The 21,096-nt window shown below is 45.1% G+C and overlaps 1 protein-coding gene across 9 annotated transcripts in view; it reads left to right on the top strand.

Annotated features, from left to right (window-relative positions):
• Window positions 1-21,096, top strand: part of HECW1 (HECT, C2 and WW domain containing E3 ubiquitin protein ligase 1) — a 445,382-nt gene that overhangs the window by 115,478 nt on the left and 308,808 nt on the right. For 3 of the 9 annotated variants that reach the window (XM_057302857.2, XM_008960746.4, XM_008960747.5), the window contains exon 2: window positions 15,150-15,207. The exons of 5 other annotated variants lie outside the window; for them this stretch is intronic. In XM_057302857.2, coding sequence (XP_057158840.1) covers window positions 15,181-15,207 — 27 coding nt within the window. In that variant the 5' untranslated portion in view covers window positions 15,150-15,180. Of the gene's footprint in view, window positions 1-15,149; window positions 15,208-20,574; window positions 20,693-21,096 lie in introns of those variants that run through there. One more of the 9 variants, XM_034963988.2, reaches the window with a different exon arrangement.

The raw sequence follows: 21,096 nt of genomic DNA, 5'->3' as shown, positions 1-21,096 counted from the left end.
GTGCAAAGATGCTTCTCCACGATTATTTAATAGCAAAAATATAAACAATCTATGTGTCCAAAATGGTATCAAAAAACTAAATGGTAGTATGTTTATAAAAGGCATCCATTAAAATTTATGAAACTATCTTAGAATTTTCAATGAATTCCAGTTATTAAAATTGGAATATAAAATTGCGTATACAATATGTCTTAAGACAAAAGAAAAGGAAAAACAAATGACAACAAGGAATCTACCAAATTGGTTAACAGTGGTAGATTCTGCGTCATGAGTGTCTTTTTTTCTTCTGTTTTCTGCTTTTTATAGGTTTCAGATTTTCCACAGTACGAATGAATTATTTTTGTAATAAAAAGGAAGAACAATTAATGCTATGTTTAAACCAGATGTGAGATAGCTGCTGTACCTTAAGGTCAAGAGACATTTAATTTGTATTCGCTTTCTGGTAAATTAGATATATTTCCAGTGTTGAGCTCTCCTCCTTCCCTATGTTGAAGTCTTTGCAATCAGCTGACACCAAATAGGAGTTCATTTTTTTGGAGAGATGCTTTACACCATAATGGCTTTGATGAGTCTCATAAGATCCATTGCCATGGAAAATATTTCTTAAACGATAGAATTCAAAACTCTGTTTAAAAAGAGACCTCTGCCGTTATCATTAGCAAACTAACACAGGAACAGAAAAAAACCAAAGACAGCATGTTCTCACTTATAAGTGGGAGCTAAATGATGAGAACTCATGAACACATAAGAAGGGAACAACAGACACTGGGGTCTACTTGAGGGTGGAGAGTGGGAGGAGGGAGGGGAGCAGAAAAGATAACTGTTGGGTACTAGGTTTAGTACCTGGGTGATGAAATAATCTGTACCACAATCCCCTGTGACACAAGTTTGCCTGTACAACAAATCTGCACAGGTACACCTGAACCTAAAATAAAAGTTAAAAAAAAAATTAATGGGCTATAAATAAATAAAGAGGCCTCTGATTCAAGCAAAACTAATTAATGGATGGTAAAGGAAATGGGTGAAATTTTGAGAAGTAACAGTATATTTATGTAATTTCCGAGTGTCTCTCCACAAGATACTTATTATTTACAAAGGATAAAATAGTGACTTTACAGTGGAGAAATCTGACAGATAGCACCTTAACCAAGAGTTGCCATCATCAGTGCAGCTTGTATTGGGTTGGTGCAAAAGTAATTGTGGGTCTTTTTTGCCATACTTTTGATGGGAAAAACCACGATAACTTTTGCACCAGCCTAATACCTCCTGTTACAGGGCATTGAGGGTTCATCGTGGCTTCTGTGGCTCCTGCTGAAGTCAGAGCCTGACTCTTATCACAAGGAAACATCGGGCAAATTTAAAGTGGGCAGTATTGTACAAAGTAACTAGCCTATACCCTTAAAAACCATCAGTGGGCTGGGCACAGTGGCTCACGCCTGTAATCCCAGCACTTTGGGAGACCGAGGCGGGAGGATTGCTTGAGGTCAGGAGTTTGAGACCAGCCTGGCCAACATGGTGAAACTCCATCTCTACTAAAAATACAAAAAATTAGCTGGGCATGGTGGCGGGTACCTATAGTCCTAGCTACTCAGGAGGCTGAGGCCAGAGAATCACTTGAACCCTGGAGGCAGAGGTTGCAATGAGCCAAGATCGCACCACTGTACTCCAGCCTGGGTGACAGAGAGAGACTCTGTCTCAAAAATAAATAAATAAAAACAACCAGTGTCATTAAATACAAAGAAGACAACTGAACTGAATATAACACAAGATCTTGCATCTTGGATTTTTCTTTTTCACAAAGGACATTATTGAGAACATTGATGAGATCTGAATAAGGTCTGTAGATTAGATAATAGGACCATGTTGAGATTAATATCCTGATTTTTATAATTGTACCATAGGTATATAAAAGAATGTCTTGTTTTTAGGAAATATGCATCATAGTATTTAGGAGTATGGGAGCATCCTGTCAACAGATTACTCTTGAATGGTTCAGAAAAACATGACACATATGTATGTATAAATATGTATACGTATATAAATTATATGTCTCTCACATACAGAGAGACAAAGGAAAAACAAACAGCAAAATGTGAACATTTGGAGAATCTGCGTGAAATATATTAGGGAATTCATTGTCATATTCATACAACTTCTCTGTAAGTCTGAAAGTATGCCAAGATTTAAAAAAAATAAAGCAGAAAGGGACTGTTGGTTGCAGCTCTTCCAAGCATTAGCACATCATCAGGGCCCTCCAGCTCCTGAGTTTGACATGCCTTTTTCAACACTGACTCCTCTGTCTGTTCTGTAGGGAATAGATGCTATGTGTCTGGTGCTATTCTTTAGTCCTCTGCATTTATTTTCCCTCCAAAATCTGTTGACAGCACTATGAAGTAGATAGAATTCTAATTCTCATTGACAAGTAAGAAACTAACATTTAGAGAGGCTAACTAACTTCCGTAAGATCCCACAGCCAGAAAGTAGCAGAATGAGACTTGAACTGGGGCTTCTCTACCTCCCTCTGCTCTTCTGTCCTTTCCACAGCTGGGAATCATATGTCCCTCCCATCACAGCCCCTTGAATGTAAGTCTTTTTTTCTGGGCATTTACAAATCTGAAAGCATCCCTGTTGGTGTTTTCACATGACGTGGATTCACTGAATTGATTTCCACCAAGGCATGTTATCTGCTTTGCTCAGTGTGCTACCATTAAAATCATGTTCCACCTTAGAATTCCTCAAACTATTGGATGCCAGTTAGGGAACTTAGTGCCTTCATGGAGACTCACTGCTTGCCAGCTAAAGAGATTGAAAAGGACCCAAGATAGTAGATTCAAGGAGACTATGTAGACCTTGGATGGTGCCAGAGACATACTTCCCCTGGTTTTCAATGCTTGGGGTGAAGATATAGGAATTCAGCTGTGGGCTTGTACCAGTAACATAGATCCTCAGCTGTTGTCAGCAGGAACCAAGTCCCGGTGGCAGCATTGAGGAGGGCACACAAAATGTATTCTGACATAAGAACCTCTTGGGGCCGGGTGCGGTGGCTCACACCTGTAATCCCAGCACTTTGGGAGGCCGAGGTGGGCGGATCACGAGGTCAGGAGATTGAGACCATCCTGGCTAACACGGTGAAACCCCGTCTCTACTAAAAATACAAAAAAAAAATTAGCCAGGCGTGGTGGCGGGTGCCTGTAGTCCCAGCTACTCGGGAGGCTAAGGCAGGAGAATGGCGTGAACCTGGGAGGCGGAGCTTGCAGTGAGCTGAGATCCCACCACTGCACTCCAGCCTGGGCGACAGAGCGAGACTCCGTCTCAAAAAAAAAAAAAAAAAAAAAAGGAACCTCTTGGAGGAATTTGATCCCAGAGTTGACAGTAATTGGAGAAAACTGATTGTAAGGAAAGAGCTTGGAATTTCAATGAAAGAAAGAAACCAGCAAATACAAAAATAAAAAGTAGAGGACCTGGTTGATTGGGATAGTTTGAATGGGCCACAGGAAAGAAGAAAGACACCCTTCAATGCAACCTTATAAGTCTCTGTTTGTGCCAGAACCTGTCCTCCACTGGTGAACTATAAGAACCCTCCTTCAAAGTAGGTCAATTTAGGGAAAAGCCAAGTGCTGGTGGCATAAAAGAATCAGGACATGACATCTTGCCCCGAGCAGTGGAATTTAATTCAGAAGAGGAGTAGAAATGGAGGCTGGCTGTGCAACTGCATTAGCTTGCTTTTGCTGGTTATGCTGTGAAATAAATACCCATACAATCTCAGTGGCTTCCACAACAAAGGCTTATTTCTCACTCACATCACATTTGGCTGTGGGTCAGCTGCAGCTTTCCTTCCCCTTGTGGTTTGGGCTCAGATGTGCTTCTGAAGTGTAGGCTGAAGGCATAGCCCAATCTAGAACTGAACATGATGTTCTTGCGGGAAAGGGGACAGTAGCAAGAGGGATGGTGAAACTCATGATACCTCTTAAAACTTCTTGCTTACAGTGAACATCACATTTAATTGGCCAAAGCCAGACCTCCACTCTGGAATGTAAAATAATCCTCTCTGGGGAGAGGAGGCAAAGGACTCTAGGCTTTCACCATCTCCAGAAGAGAGAAGACTTTATATTTCTCCAGAAGTCTCTATCTTTAGGGTGGCCAATAATCGTCCTTTAACCCATGTGCCTTTGCTCAGAAATCATTAACACCAAAAACATAAAAATATTCATGGAACATTGTTTCATGACACTCATGCTTTTTAATATTCTGATTACTGTGTTTAGTTGTAGAGACCCAGTTTTCAGAGTTGTGGAGATGAGTGCCCCTCTGGCTCATAGTTCTCAGCAGGCACATATTCTCCTTTGACTGACATATAGAGACTGGATCCAAAATCTAACTTCTCTCCTTCTCCCTAGCTGGTTGATACTATCTCCCAGAACCTCTATTTCTATGTTCAATATCACATCTGGAAACTCTTAATGTTTTCATATATATTCAATGTAGAAACAACAGTTACTAAAAAAATCACAATTTGGATATTATAATTTTTCTTGCCTTATTAGCCCTCCATATCCTATCACCAACTAACATAATTTATTTAGTCTCCAGGACTTTTTAGATTCTATTATGGTAAAGACAAGAGTTGACCACAGACAGTCGCATATATCCAAGTCAGTGCATGCCTATGGGCTTTAATATATTTATGTTGAAAGATGCTGCTGTTTGCTTTTCAATGTCTTAGACACTCGTGTGTCTGTAGAATCTTAAAATATTATCCAGTGGAAAAATATGTAATTGGAAAAGGTGGTGGTGCGGTCCATTTAGTAGGTCGATGATAGATTTTCCTGGATGCCTCTCCTTCCCCCAAATAATAACTTCCATAAAAATAGTTTTATGAAAGCTTCCAAAATGGTGCAAAATAATACTGTTGTGGAAGCTAGAAATAGGGATCAGTATATCTGACTCCACAACTGATTTCCAGGATAAAGGTGCAACTGGACTCTGAAGATCAGCCCAGACCTCTGCCTACCTGCACATTTCACCTGCCCTCAGTAGCTCCAGGCCTGCACCAGTCAGTCTCAAAGCCTCCACTTGCTCCTCTCTTCCTGTGTTTATTGGAGCTCTCCAGTTCCCAAAAATGCAGCAAAGCTGGAAGTAGGTATAGCAACACAATGGGCATAATAGAAGGTGTGATAGCCTCAATAGAAAAAGGCAGATTCAGAGAGAGAGAGGCATGGAAATAGATTGCAGCTTCTGGTACGGGAAAGATAAGATACTTCATATCATCCAGAAATAAGCTTCATCGCAGGTAGCGAGATGAGCAGGTGAGGAGCAGCCAGCTTCTCTCCACAGTCTGCAAGAGCAGCATGCAATATACGGGTTGCTAAACAAGCAAAAGGTTATCCACAGACTTTACAAATTACATGCAATACCACCCTGCCAGTAACAGCTCTCTTCTTCTACAATTCTGTCAAATTCTCACCACCCACACCTCTCCCACCCTGTTCACACCACCATGTCTGGCCTAGATTCTTGCAAGGTCTCCCAACTTCCTCCCTCCTCATCCTTCCAGTGTGTTCCTAAAGCAGCAGCCAGAGAGCCCCTGCTCGCTGCCAGCCAGATCATGTCGCTTCCCCACTCAGGGCTCACCAGTGACTTCCCACCTTGCAATGTGTGAACACCAGAGTCCTTCCAGTGAACTAGAAGCCTAACACAACCCGGCCCCTTGTGACATCCCCAGCTTTATTTCCTTCTGTCCTCCCCTTTGTTCCCCATGTTCCGGCCACACTGGCCTCTGCAGATGCTCTCCCACCTCAGGCCTTTTTTTTTGCCTGGAATATTCTTCCCTTGGGCAGGAATGGACACTTCCTTTTCTTCCTTCAGGTCTTTATTCAAAACCTCCTTATCTTTGAAGCTTTTCCTGGAGACCCAGGGAAACCTTCATCTCCTGCCCACGTCTTAACATTTCATTTCTCACTTGTTATTTCTTGAAGTTGCATGATCTCTAACATGTGCAGTTTACTTATTTATTGTGTTTTTGGTTGCTCTCTTTCCCTCAACACGAGCTCCACAGCCAGGGCCTGTAGGCTGTGTTGCTCACTCACGTATTGCCTGATCCACAGTGCCTGGTATGAAGTTGGCCCACCACAGACATTTGCTGAGTGAATGCATGAATGAAAAGCCCCCTCCACATGAGGCCCTGAAAGGAAATATGTGCACAGCAAATGGAATAAATGCTGAATAAGGTCGCTGTTCATGACTATCTGGGTCCCTGTGCAGGCCTCTCCTCCCTATCTCATTGCCTCACAATAGTGAATCACCAGCAAATCCGGCCAATCCCCTGCCAGACCCGTGGTCCAGACCCAAGTCTTGATGGCACTAGTCCCTTGGAAGCCAGCCAGAGCACACCTGGGGCTGGCCAGGTCAGGAGAGCCTCCCCTGGAACTGGCAGAGCCATATCCAAGGGAGCCCGGAGCTCTGTCCCTGGGGACCCTGCAGGAAGAAGTGGAGTTCCCCGGCCCCCACACCCATCACCTTACTTGGGGTGAAATCCACAGAGAGTACCCCCTGCTCTGAGGAGTGGCCACAGCAGGAGGAGGTTTGGCCCTCCTTGATGGGGGACCTCTGTCCTCCCAGCCTGCACTTCAGACCAGGAAAAATGTTTAAAGATAATACTTGGGAACAAATACTAGACTGATAAAAGACAACAGAAGGGAATAAGGGACTATTATTCTTTAAAACTGCGGAATAAGAGAGGCATCCTTGGCCCAAGCCTATGATAATTTCAGAAAACATTTTGAACTCAAGAAAAAGAAAACATGGACTACCAAGCAGCCAGGACTTTGTGTGAGCTACATGAGGAAATCTATGAAGATTCATTTTAAAAATGAAAACAGGAATTTAATCCGTACAGAGACATGGTGCTCCTGGATGGGATAACTTAATGTGCAAAACTTTCCCATATTCATTTGTTAGTTTAATTTAATCCCACTAACAAGATACGTGAGTCTTTATGTTCTGGAGGATGGCCAGTGGGTCTCAGTATTGGGCTCTACTGGCATCTTGGTGGGGAGTCCTGAGTGTGGGCATGGGTGTGGGTGGCATTCTCCTACACACCCAGCACACTCCCCTGGGCCCACAGTAACCAGCTCTCTGGATTCTAGATGGATAAAAATGCAAGCACAGCTAAGAGAACTTATTTCAAAAATTAATGAAGTGCCGGGCACGGTGGTTCACACCAGTAATCCCAGCACTTTGGGATGCCAAGAGGGGAGGATCACTTGAGCCCAGGAGTTTGAGAACAGCCTGGGCGACATAGTGAGACTCCGTCTCTTTTATAGAAATGAGAAATTAAAATTAATGAAGGAGGTACCTGTGCTACCCAATGTGATATATATAATAAATATACAGTAAATATGTTTATATGCGCTAGTCCGTGTATATACACACATGCAAACACTAAAACTTCATGTGTGGGCATATGAATAGAAAGAGCAATAGGAGTAAAGTCCTGAAATAGACACAAGTTAATAAGAAATTTCAGATATTATGATATATTAAGTGATTACTTAATCTATATCATTATTTAAGTAATTACTAAAATTATTAAGTGATTTGCAAAACCATTCATTGGGGGGAAAAGCTCAAATGAAATAGTGTGAATTCAAAGTGTCTGACACAGGTGTCAGTCAATTTAGAAAGTTTCTTTTGGCAAGGTTAAGGCTGCACTCCTGACGGTGTCAGGTCCTGAGGCCCAAGGTGGTTGGGGTACAGCTTGCTTTTGTACATTTTAGGGAGACATGAGACATCAATCAATATGTATAAGATGTACATTGGTTTGGTCCCAAAAGGTGGGAAAACTTGAAGCAGGAACTTCCAGGTCATAGGTAGATAAGAGACAGAAGATTGCATTCTTTTGAGTCCTTGATCAGCCTTTCGCTGAATACTCAATGTAGTCTGGCTCGGTGAATCTGCATTTTTACATAAACAATAGGGCAGAGGAAGCAATCAAATATGCATTTGTCTCAGGTGAGCTGTGAAGATTAGCTATCAGTTTACATTGCCAGGGTGAAATTCAACAGAACTGTTTTAGGGTAAAGATCATGAGGCCCACAACAAATTTCCTTGTGGGCACATTATGAGGGAGGTGTGTAGCTTTTTAAAAATCTTTGTAGCTGCCTTATTTAGGAATAAAATGGGAAGCAGGTTTGCCTGCCATAGTTGCCAGCTTGAGTTTTCCCTTGGCTTAGTGATTTGGGGTCCCGAGATTTATTTTCCTTTCACAATAGTAAATGAAACAAAAAAAAATAACTAACTATACCCAATGATTAATTTCAGAAAGAAGAGACTATAAAGGTAAAGTGAAAACTAGGGAGGAGAAGGAGGGAGGGAGGGAGGAAGCAGGGATGGGAGGGAGGGAAGAAAGAAAAAAAGAAGGAAGGAAGGAAGGAAGTAGGTAGGTAGGTAGGTAGGTAGGTAGGTAGGTAGGTAAAGTGTGACTGTTTGCCTAATGGAAGCTGGGGCTTCAGAGGTTCTGGGGAAAAGGGACATTGCTGCCAGTGTCTTAAAGGTATTTCAGACCAAAATAAAATGTAAATCACTGGAGAAGACCTGCCTGGAGCCCTCCTCGGCTCTTAAATGGAATGCTGTAACATCTTGTTGTGTGTTCAGCTCATCTGTTCGGTGTGTCTCCCCTCCTGAAGGGCAGGGACCACACTAATCTTTGCAGAGTGGACCACTGAGCATTGGCACTCTGGAGCCAGGTGCCTGGCTCTGAATCTGCTTTTCTGCTCCTTACTACTTGCATGACATTGGGCATATTACAGTGACTCTCCATGCCTCAGTTTCCTCCTCTGTAAAGTGTAGACAGTTATAGGAACTGCCTCGCTAGATTATTGTGAGGATCAAATGGGTTAATATGTGTAAAGCAAGATGAGCATTTACCACTGTATCTGCAGCTCCCAAAACAATGCCAGCTGTGTGGGAGACAGTCAATGCATGTTGGGTGACTCTGAGCCTGCTTTGCTAGATAATACCTCTCCAACTCCCTAAGAACACAAGCAAACCACCCCTCAAGGATAACTGGTGACAGATTTTGAAAATAGAGGCAGAAATGCAATTCACCAGTCTTCCCCCCCCCCCCACCCCCACTTGGAGCCTGCAAAAGCGCTGAGTAGGACTTAGTCTGCTTGCATATCCATGACAGGAAAGTTAAATGAGATACTGAAGCCGATGGGAGAGGGCCCTTGGTTGCTCAGGGCAGAGTGAAGCCTGTATCCTTTGCATAATTCTGCCCCATCATATTGCTTTTTGTAAAAGGAAAATGTTTTGATAGTCTGTCACTGAAATCTGTTTTTAATGAAAACACCCTAGGATTAGCTATTATTCTTAGAAGACAGCTCTGTTGTGGAGTTATTCAAGGATGGAGTTCTATTACGTGTGTTTGCCCATCACAGATGTGCCTCAGATGAAACATGAAGGTTAGGGAAGAAAGCAAACAGCTCTGGGCTGAGCAGCAATAAAGCGCTGCATTGGGAGGGATGGCACTGGTGGGGAGGGGTCCCAGCTCATGGCCATGATGCTGGCATCAGAGTGGGTGCTGGCCAGAAGCTGTCCCCATCCCTGTTCTTACCACCTTGGCTCCAGGACCCAGCTTGACTTCTCATGTGACTTTTCCCTCTGGTGCTCAGAACTGGAGTCTGAGGAGTAAGGCCTGGGGAGGAGGTGGCCACACCCACAGGTGGTCATATTTATGTTGCCTGGTATGGAGTTAGAACTGTTCCTCTAGGGACGAACTGGATCTTTGGACCAGTCTATCTACAAACAAGGATGGCTCCCTCAGGTTGGGAAGAAAGTGTCAAATGGGAAGTTAGGGAACGTGGAAGTTTAAAGTGAAGCCATCTTTATGTTCTCCCTGTGTGTCATTGTTTCGCCGTATGGATATGCTAGAGAAGTGAAAAAATGTATGAATGAATGAAAATGAAAAATATATGAGTAAAATAAATATCTTTAAAAAGGAATAGCCCACTGGCTATACCACTAAGTTCATGCTCTTCAAGTAAAGCCTGGACTATTTGTCAAAGCCTTTTTTTTCCCTCTAATGTAAGAGGGTTTTTCTGTCATAGAGAAGGGGCCTGAGAATTTGGAAGGCATTGTAAGTCATTGCTGACAGGAAATGATGCTATTAGGTATTGGATCATAAAGAGACCTCCTCCCAGGAAAATGAATTCAGTGACAATAACACCATAATGTTATATAACAGTAAATTGTATATCTCCTGAAAATTGATGTTGGATCAAAACAAGGGACTGAAAGAAAATAGATTGGGACAAAACAAAATCAGTCAGACCCCAACTCATGCTGATGGAATCAAGGTCACAAAGTTTAAAACAGAACTTCCAACGTGAGACCAGACGGCCACTTTTTTGGCCTGCTATCCAGTCTGGCTGATGGCTGATGAATACTTGCTGTGACATCAGCCAAAAGGGAGATGATCTAGTGAAACTCTTCATCCCACCTCTTGGGCTCTTGCAACAAAGAATAGTTTTATTAAATTAGCAAATGTAATTTTCTGGTCTCTAAGAAGAAGCAAGTTTTAAAAATCCCCTTCAAAATATGTGCAACTGAGCTTACTTTGTCTTTGCAAGGGTGTCTAGTGTGACATTTCAGGAATTAACCACATATATGGGAATGCACACACGGGCTTTCCCTTCCTTCATGTACCAGGTTGGTTGGTCGGCAAATAGTTATTAGATGGCGCACACTGTGCTAGGGTCTTTGCCCTAGAGGGCAAAGATAGAAGAGGCGGGCCGTAAATTTCCTTGAGGGGTTTGGGGTCACTGAAATAGGAATTGTATGTCTTTAAATATCTCTACAGCTTGGCACCTCCTGCTGGAACTCAACAAATCCTAAATGCCAATTGTCCATACTTAGGACAACTTAAAATAATTGATAGTCACAATGATAGTCTTTTGTGAGGGGCACTTGCCCCAGCTGACCAGATTTCTGGGGATGTCAGATACACCCACTTAAAATAAGTGTAAATTATTTTTAAATATCACAAGCCCCCTTTGAGGACCAGCCACTCCAGGGCTTCTTAGCTGTGATGCGCTCTTACAGCCCCAGACCTGTAGGGACATGTCCCTCCCAGAAGGCGGCACACTGGCTGGGCCTCTCTCAAACCACCCCATAAAAAAGAGAACCTTACCCGAACCAGGACTTCTGGCTTTCTTCTAGGGTGGGGTTCTGAGTGACCTTTCATCATATTGTTTGTCGTCCGTATGGCTTGGCTTTTCAAAAGCAAATGTACTTTGTTTCTATAATTAGGAAAAAAAGTTTTTTTTAAATGTCATCTTTTGCCAGGCACGGTGGCTCACGCCTGTAATCCCAGCACTTTGGGAGGCCAAGGTGGGAGAATCATGAGGTCAGGAGATCGAGACCATCCTGGCTAACACGGTGAAACCCCATCTCTACTAAAAATACAAAAAGCCAGGCATGGTGGTGGGCGCTTGTAGTCCTAGCTACTCGGGAGGCTGAGGCAGGAGAATGGCATGAACCCGGGAGGCAGAGCTTGCAGTGAGCCGAGGTCTGGCCACTACACTCCAGCCTGGGCGACAGAGCAAGACTCCGTCTCAAATAAAGTAATAATAAATAAATAAATGTCATCTTTTATATTGCTAGCTTTTATGTATTCCACCCATGAATGATCTTGACCTCTTCCTCAAAAGATCCTCCACTTATCAGACGACAGACCGAATGAAAGAGGAGGGAAGCAAAACAATGAAACAATTTGTTTTAGCCTATGATAAATCACAGTATGGTCTGAAGGGTAACGTGCTTTCTAATATTTGGTTTTTAATCTTAGTTCATTTGGGTAGGGACAGATAAATATTTGCCCAGGAGAAACATCCTGCTTGGTTCATTTGATTTTTAATAATCCTAACTCTACTCAGGTGACCTAGCAGCTGTGGCAGAGCATCAGGCCTCAGAGGTGGTGTCACTGCCAGTCAGCGTTGATGAGTAGTGACAGGCCGTGTCAGATGGTTGATTCACAGGGCTTTAGAGAGGTGCCAGGGGTTTGCAGGGCATAAGCAGGGTGCGGCAGCCAGGACCTATGAAGAAGTGGCCTCAGGCAGGGCTGGGCCTCCAACACCGCCCTGCTCTCCTGTTGCTGTGCCGCAAGGGTCTGCAGAGGGACCCTCCCCACGTGACTTCCTGCTGCCCTGTGCCGAGCACTCCTAGAGGATTTTCCTGAGGGTCATGGCCACTTGAGTCCAACAGAGGAACTGGCTGTGTATAGCTGTGTGTAAACCAGTTGTGCCTTTGAAGGAAGAATCATCTAAGGTTATTTTAAAGTAGTACTTTGTCGATTCCTAATACTGTCCCTTGCCATTTCCTGGGGATTTCCGCTACTTGAAATCTGTGCACTCATTCGCTGCTGTCAGGCTGGATCCCATATGGCAGAAGCAAGGGGCCGTGCAGATCTGTGTAGCTGAAGGTGGGCTGCGAGCAGGGAGTAGAAGCACTCATCAGATGGCTTTTGTGTGGACAGGTCACTTGGTCCCCATCTGATTCCTTCATTTCCTTGGGCTCCAGTTTATTCCTGATGAAAGAGGGTTCCATCCAGGTTCTCTTTGGTGGGGTGGGGTAAGCTTCCAGGAGCTGGAGCTGGAACCTTTTTGATCCCCATTCACTTTCTTTATGAAGTCTCCACTTCTGCTCTCATTCCTTTTTTATTTCCAGAGTCAAGCTTTGCAGTTAAACAATTAGTAAACTGTAAAGAAATAATTTACAGTAAACTGTAAGTGAAATACACCGGTATCCCCAGTACTAAGTGCTAAATAGATAATGTCTAAACAGCCCATTTGAGTGGTCTTTTTTCCTCTTCTTTTTACTCTCCTAATGTATGTGTGTGTGTGTGTGTGTGTGTGTGTGTGTGTGTGTGTGTGTGTGTGTGTGTTTAATTAATTGGATCAATATTTGGCTTAGGACAGTGAGCACACCCTATACCAGGCTCTGTGCTAAGTGCTGAGGATGGCAGCCCCAGCTCCCAGAGAATTCTGAGTCAATTTTGCAAGATAGACATTAAACAAATATATACATAAACAGTTCATTAGAATTATTTTTAAAACTGTCAAAAAATAATAACTACAGGGTACTATTCCCAGGCCTCTGTCATGGGGGAAGGGGAAGGACAGGGGAGGCCAAGGAGTGGGGGGTGTGGAGGAAGAAAGGCTGACGGCAGCTCAGGTCAGGCAGCAGGGACAGCACACTGACATCTCCAAGGAAGGGGTAAATAAGTGCCTCTGGAGACTATAGGATTCCCAAGTGGCCAGAGTGTCACAGGTCAGGAGGAGTGAGGCAGCAGTGAGGTCAGGGAGGAGGGAGGACCAGATCCACTTTGCATGTTTGTATAAAGTAAGTCTCAAACTGGTATTTAGAGCTTTAGCCTAAAGGAAGTGTGAAGCCACTAAAACAAGGAAGGGCGACATCAGGTTTCCTTTTTCGATAAAGTGTTCTGTCCATTGTGGAGACTGTATTAAGAGCAAAGGTGCAGGCGAGAAGGCCGGTTAGGCTCCATGGGAGTTGAGTGGGAGAGGGAGGTTTGGACCATGCTGGAGGAGGCAGAAATGGTGAGAGGCAGATGAATTCTAGAACCGTTAGGAGGTAGGAGCAGATGAACTCAGTGCTTGGTTGGACAAAAAGGATGAAGAAAGAGGACTGGAGAGAGAAAGCTGTCCAAGTTCCTGACAGGGACAAGCGGCAGAGGAACCATGACTAAGGCTAGACTTTTAAGGGAAGCTTGGGCATAGGAATAAAGATCCTGAGTTTTTCTTGCACAGTGCTTGGGTGGCTGCGCAAAGCTCCAGTGGATGGGGACTGGGTTTGGACATCAGATGAGTGCTCTGACCTGTCACAGAAATTGGAGAGTTGGCGATGTTCACATGGTAACTAAGACCAGAGGCAGGGACATGGCCCTAGTGTGTTCCTTCTTGCGTCTTTTCCTAGTTGACCCTTCTCCAAGGGGGAAGGCAGTGCAGGGGAGCCTGCAGATGGGGCAGAGCTGGGGCAGCCTGAGAACCATCCAGGAAGCCAGTGGCTGTGGCAGGGAGTGGGAAGGAGCAAGGGTGCTGCACGGTGTGCGTCACCACTGAGAAGTCCAGTAGCGTCCACCAGGGCGTTGGACACAGAGCAGGATCTCAGTACGTAGATGTTGAATTCTCTCCGTCTTCTATTCAGATCTGCTTGGACCAGGGTTGAGAACATAATCTCTGCACCCAGAATGCAAGCTTGCTACTCGTTTCTTACACGAATTCATTTGTCAGCAAAGCTTCAGGTTTCATCGGGGTTTGGGAATGCTGACATCATAGACTGCTTTTTTCTGGAATCAGGCCACATTGATTATTTTCATGGTGACTGTAACTCCCAAGGAAGATGAGGTTATAAAATCAGAATAAAGACGTATGAACCAAAACAATACCTGGATTAAGAGGGCCCTGATAGATGATGCCGTCAGCAACTGTCCCATGCCTGGCATCTCTGCTCAAGTCCTGTATGCTAATTTTGGACATGGTAGCTCTAAAGTGCCAATGGTGAGACCAGTGATGCCAAGTTTATTGTGGTGACAGTCACTCCGCAGGACAACAAGTGGAAGGGGACGGCACTTCTTGAGTCTTTCCCATCTGAGTAAATGCCTGAGGGAGTAAGGGCACTGAAACAGGCAGTGAATTTTCAGCAGTTTAACTGTAGATTCCCCTTCCTTTGTGGTTGAGGGAGCTTCAGGAGTGGATCATATGTGAGGATGCTTTTAGCTGGCCTTCTCAGACGGCTGGGAGAGCAGAACTTCTCTTTCCCCACAAACACCCACACCAAATCCTTGTTTCTTGAAAAAGAAAAAAAAAAATTCTAGGCTCATGAGTCTCATTCCTTAAATTAAAATTTAAAATCAAATCAAATTACTTATGGCACAGAATAATGTTGCTTGCAACTTTTTATCCACTTTATCAAAATGAGTGTGGTCCTTGTGTGATTTTTCCTTTTGCACGTCGGTTGCCCAGGCCAGGTATCTTGGCGGGGGTGGGGGGAACAATGTTGTTTGTGTGGGTAATGTTGCTGATTTTGTTTGCTTGGGATACACGCTAAGTTAACCTCGTTGGACTTTTCCCCAGGAATTGATGCGCGTACACGTGGTGGGTCATTATGCTGCTGCACCTGTGTAGTGTGAAGGTCAGTGTGCTTTTCTGATTATAAGAAACCATCCATGTCATTCCATTATAAACCCACTCCACTCATAATGGAATGTGCCTCAGCCTAGGGCCATTGCGGTTGCCCAGCCCAGGAATTATCTCAAGTGTGGCTGGACATTTGAGATCCATCACCCTCCCTCCCCACCACCTGCATCCACCCCAGAATTCGACTGTGCTCCATTTTGAGATGATGTTTTTGCATGTGGAGTCCTCCTTGTGTGATGTGAACGTACAGTTGTTACAAGTGAATTTGTACCTGGAAACATTCTATGATGCTACTTCCAGAATTACAGCTGAGAGCTCCACTGTCTATGGGTAATTGCTGTACAGTTGATATGGACAGACAGAAATAGGCCTTGAGACAAGAGCAACAGCTTCTCCTCCTGACTCAGAGCCAGGCCATCCTCTGGGAGGCTGATGGCTCATTAGGATGGGCCCTTGCAGCAGGGTTGCTTTCCCTGGAAGTACTTTCCACCAGCTCCCCAAGACTTCCTGCCAATGCTCCTCCTTCCTCTGTGTCATGGTTTTACTTTTGGTGACAGCCCAGGTTTACAGTCATCACAGCTCACATTTACTGGGCACCATGAATCATGGTTTGTGCCGAATGAGCTCCCCATGAGCTCCTCTTCTGAGTGGTAGGTATGATCATTGTCCCCATTTGATGTACGAGGGAACTGGATCATGGAGGGTTGAGTGGCTGCTCTGAAGTCTCCCAGTAGGTAACTGAGGAGCATTGATTCCCACTGAGGTCTGCCTGTCTGAGCTGGAGTCCATCCACTGGGCCCTGTGCTGCTCAGGTAATACTCAGCCAATCCTGATGTGAGGCTTTTCTCTAAAAAGGAAATAAAAGCCCACATTTGCATAGCACTTTGCAAATTTATTAAGCATATCCACATGCATATTCAGCTAATCCTTGAAATAACCCTGCAAGAAGGAGAGGGACGCCCTGAGATGTTCAGTGTGTGCCTTGGTACGCGTCAGCGGGCGGGAAGATGAGGCCACGCTCACATGCAGAGGCAGCTTCTCCTCTGCCACAGGGCCCTGCTGCCTACTCATGCAGAGGGCAGCTCTCTTAATTCACAAGTTCTGCCTAATGCACTTAAAGAATGAGCATAGCATGTGTTGGATTAAGGAAGCATTAAATTAATACTTAATCCTGTGCTGCCAAACATCCAGGAACAGTCTCAGCACAGTCACTTAAATTCCCCTTTATCTCCTTGAGTATCCCAGCTTGGTGTGCGCTCAGGAGCCACTTCCTCTGTACCATTTTCACAACTCAGAGCTCAGCAAAGCCTTGATTTCCCCAGTTCACTCAGCTTACTCCACCCTCCAGCCATCCCTTGGGGAAGGCGTTAATTTTGCTAAGAGAAAGTTTCCATAGCACTCAGTCTGTTTGCATTCCCCTTGGACTTCGGTGTTTTCTCTTTGGCTTTAAAGATAGAATGAGAAGTAGTTTTTAAATACCAAGCAGTTCCTTCTGAGTGCATTTTACATTCAGGAAGAATGCCGCCTCTTTCTTCTTTCCAGGACTAGTGTCCTTGGGAAGTTAGGGCTTCTCAGTCCTAGACAATCTCAGCTCATGGCATCTTCAGATACAAGCTTTGCCTTGAAATAAAACTCCTGGAACCAAACAGCAAAGCCAAATACGCACACAGATCATCATAGGGGATTTTATTCAGTGATCCAGGAAACAGAAGGCCAAGTATTCTCCCCTGACATTTATGTGAGTGAGTTCTCACTGGGTAACATGAGAGAGAAGACTGGGATCCCAGCTGATGCTGTCAAGGACTTAGCTTGTGAAACAAAACATGAGCATCAGTACAGCCTCCTGCAATGACACAGGGAACCTGAAAGGACAGGATGCGGGAACCTGAAAGGACAGGATGCAGCAACCTTATTTCCAGGTTTCCTGGAAGGTAAATGCAAAGCTCCTTACCCCGCACCTTACTCAGTAAAGGAAATCTATGGCCCCATAACTTCTGTGCTTTCATGTAAATCTTCAAAATTAAAAATAATCCCAAAGTTCCCTACACCTTCCCCTAATATTTTATAAGAAGATTCATCATGCTCTGAAATGAGTCTGCAGCACTACTAGCTGGACTTACGAAAATATCTGGAAATAAGCTCTGGAGGCTAAGGCAGGAGGATCACTTGACGCCACGAGTATGAGACCAGCCCGAGCCATAGGGAGATCCCATTTCTATGAAAAAAAAAATTAGCTGGGCATGATGGTGTGTGCCTGTAATCCCAGCTACTGAGGAGGCTGAACAGGGAGAATCGCTTGAGCCCAGGAGTTCCAGGCTACAGTGAGCTAAAATGGCACCACTGCATTCCAGCCTGGGTGACATAGCAAGACCTTGTCTCTAAAAAAGAAAGGAAATAAACTAGGGATCATTTAATTGACCACTTAATATATTTTCAGCTTCTGGAATGATCCTTAGCAGGATGAATGCTTATCTCTGGGACAGGCTCATACAAGGAAGAATTTTATGCTATAACCACCGGTTCTCAACCAGGGGTACATCGCAAACCACCAAGTCTAGCTCTGCACGTGAAGCCTGTGTACTTGCACACTGAAAAGGTCTCTAGGTGATTCTGATATGCACTCCTGGTTGAGAAACGCTAGCTAGACCTGACGGGAACTAAGCCTTTCCACATCTGTGAATAAGAGAATGAGAAAGAAATCTGTGCTGAAGATCTTTATGCTACAAAGACAAGTATCTTGTCACCCAAAGATGGCTTTCTAAGCCTATCAAAGGCCCTCTGTGGAGAAAAAACAAAACATGCATTGCAAATGACTGGCATCTCTGTGTCTGTTATGTCCCCCGAGAGGGCAACAGAGAACTAACGTTTGTGACAGGGAAAGGGAGGAAGTGGAATTGTGTGGGGGCTGCAGCCTGGCAGAGCCTCTGCCAGCCCAGTGGACTCTCAGGAGCAAAAACTGCCTGTTCAGAGACCCAGTGTTGGGTGGGAATGGCTAGACCCCTGCATCCCCACCTAGCTTAGTGTTAGGCCAAGGCACCCTAAAGAGAGCCTGAGCACCCCTCCATACATAGGTGGAGTGGAAGGAGTTGGTGGCTGGAAGCTGTCAGCTGACAGCATCCTGACAACTAGGCAATGAATCTGTTCTTAAAAGAGAAGCACAGCTCCATGTCTGCTATACTCTCCAAAGACTAGAAAATCAGTTCCTCTGGGCTGTTCAGAGTTTAGCTCTGTTTTGACTACAATGCCAAGGTGTGATCCTTTGGTGGAATTTACTGCCTTAAGGTAGAGGAATGAAGGGAGGACAATGGAAGAAATACGCAGGAAAACTTGGTTCATTTGATTTCCTTCTGTTTAGGGCATGTGCTAGATGGCAGGACATGGAAGAATAGGGCACTAAAATTTGAGGGATCATAACAACTTCTCATGTCGAAAGTGAAGCCCAGACCAGGCACAGTGGCTCACGCCTGTAATCCAGCACTTTGGGAGGGGGATAGCAGGAGGATAGCTTGAGACCAGTCTGTATAAGCCTGGGCAACATAGTGAGACCCCGTCTCTTATAAAAATAAAATTTTAGCCAGGCATGGCAGTGCACCTGCAGTCACAGTTACTCTGGTGGTTGAGGCAGAATTGCTTGAGCCCAGGAGTTAGAGGCTGCAGTGGGCTATAATTGTGCCATTGCACTCCAGCCTAGGCAACAGAGCAAGATGCTATGGAAGGAAAGAAAGAGAGAGAGAGAGAGGAAGGAAGGGGAGAGGGAGGGAGGGAGGGAGGAAGGAAGGAAGGGGAGAGGGAGGGAGGGAAGAAGGAAGGAAGGAAGGAGGGAGGGAGGAAGGGAAAGAGAGGAAAAAAGAGAAAAAAGAAGAAGGAGGGAAGGAAAGAAAAGAAAGAGAGAAAGGAAAGAAGGAAGGAAGAAGGAAGGAAAGAAAGAGAGAAGCAAGCAAGAAGGGAGGGAGGGAGAGAGGAAGGAAGGAAGGAGGGAGGAAGGGAAAGAGGAAAAAAGAGAGAGAAAAAAGGAGGGAAGGAAAGAAAAGAAAGAGAAAGGAAAGAAGGAAGGAAGAAGGAAGGAAGGAAGGAAAGAGAGAAAGAAGAAAGCAAGAAGGGAGGGAGGGAGAGAGGAAGGAAGGGAGGGAGGGAAAACAATGGAGAGAGGGAGGGAAGAGAAAGATAAAGGAGAGGAGGAGAGGTGAGGAGAGGAGAGAAAGAAGAAGAAAGAGAGAGGAGCCCAGAGAGGTTGTGTGTCATCAGAGATCACCCAGAGATCGCGGGGCTGAGGTGGAGCCCCAGAGCTCCTGACAGCAACACCCCTCTCCTGACACAGAATGGGCATTGTTACATCAGTCTCCTTCACCCCATACTCTACACAATAAAGAAAATCTGTGGCTCCAGAACTTTTATGTTCTTGCTTAAATCTTCCAAACTGAAAACGATCCTGAGGTTCCCTACACCATACCCCTCCCCACCACATCCTTCATCTAGACACATCCTGGGTCTAGAACGTATCAGGAGACAGAGGTGTGGAACCACAGCCAGCTTCCCTAAACTTCCACTAATCTCTGGCTTGCTTTTGGTTACAATGTTGTGCAGATATAAATTGACAAAGTCATGAGAAGCCTCTCTTCTAACTCTGCAGTTTGTCATCCTGACACCAACAGAAAATCAGGACATCATTAATTCTCTACACTTATTGATTTGGAACCTCCATTGTAAGGCCGGCTGCTTTCCTCTCCCTCCTCCTCCTCCTCCTCCTTCTTTTCCTCCTCCTTCTCCTGTCCCTCTTCCCCCATCTCCCCGTTCTCCTCCTGTTTCCCCTCCCCCTCCTCATAGTTTTCAGGGTCGGAGTCCTAGGCCACTCTATTGCAACAGCTACCAAAGAGAAAGGGGCTGAATCTGTGTGCATGTGAGGCCACGACCTCTAGACCCCAGTGACTTAGGGGCCGCCCTGCCTCCCCTCTAGCTCTTCGCCAGTCATTGCCTGAACTCGGCTTTCTGTGGTCCAGCACTGCCCTGGGTGAGCTGAGTCATGCCCTTGGCAGGGTCGAGGAGCTCCCGTGAGGAGACCAATCGCCTAGCGTGAGTCTTCTTCCGGGATTGCTCGCCCTCTGCCCCCTAGGTGCCGGGCGCCGCCCGTCCCCACCTCCATCAGAACTCGGGTCATCTGCGGAGCCTTGGCTGCGGCCCGGTACCTGGGTGTGACTCCGCCACTAACATTTTCCCAGCAGGAAGCAGCAAGCTCAGCACAGAAATAAAACTGTCCTGGTGAGTCGCTCACAGCCTGTCCCAGTAACTGTTCCGGAGCGTCAGCCTGACGCAGCACCCCTGAAGGACCACGCCGTGCGGGCTGCGAGCCTCGCCCTTAACCATGCCCAGCAGGACCAGAGCCGCCAGCACAAATCAAGGTCCTGGCCATTGAACAACTTCTGAGCCTGCACTTTAAGAAGGCGCTCTTGTTTTGAATACGTAGTCTGTCCTGTTCTTTCAAAGTAAGTGCTTTTATCAAGGGCCTGGACTGTCTTTTAAACATATTTTTTTCTTACTTGTACATTAAAGGGAAATGTATTTCTGTCTAGAAAAGGAGACCGGGAGAGGAATGAGACTGTGCGGTATTCAGGCTTGGTTTAAACTAGGGCATGCACACTGCATAGCTATTTTCTTCAGGCAGCATGTGGCCAAAAAACATGCGTGTGTAGCTGACTGTTTTGAGCTTTGTTTATTTTAAGTACTGTATACTGAGGGATTTTGTTCAAGCAAAGGAGTACCAGCTTTATATGCAGCCACAGATGCCTCTCTTGCTTGGTAGTGCTAGATTTAGAGCTCAAAATTTTCCTTTTCAGCAAGAACTAGAAGTTCCCTAGTAGTATTTTTTCCCCTCATGCCTGTTTGCACT

Source organism: Pan paniscus, chromosome 6 (genome assembly GCF_029289425.2).
Source record: "Pan paniscus chromosome 6, NHGRI_mPanPan1-v2.0_pri, whole genome shotgun sequence".
Lineage (NCBI taxonomy): Eukaryota > Metazoa > Chordata > Mammalia > Primates > Hominidae > Pan > Pan paniscus.
This window is presented reverse-complemented; position numbering and strand designations above follow the sequence as displayed.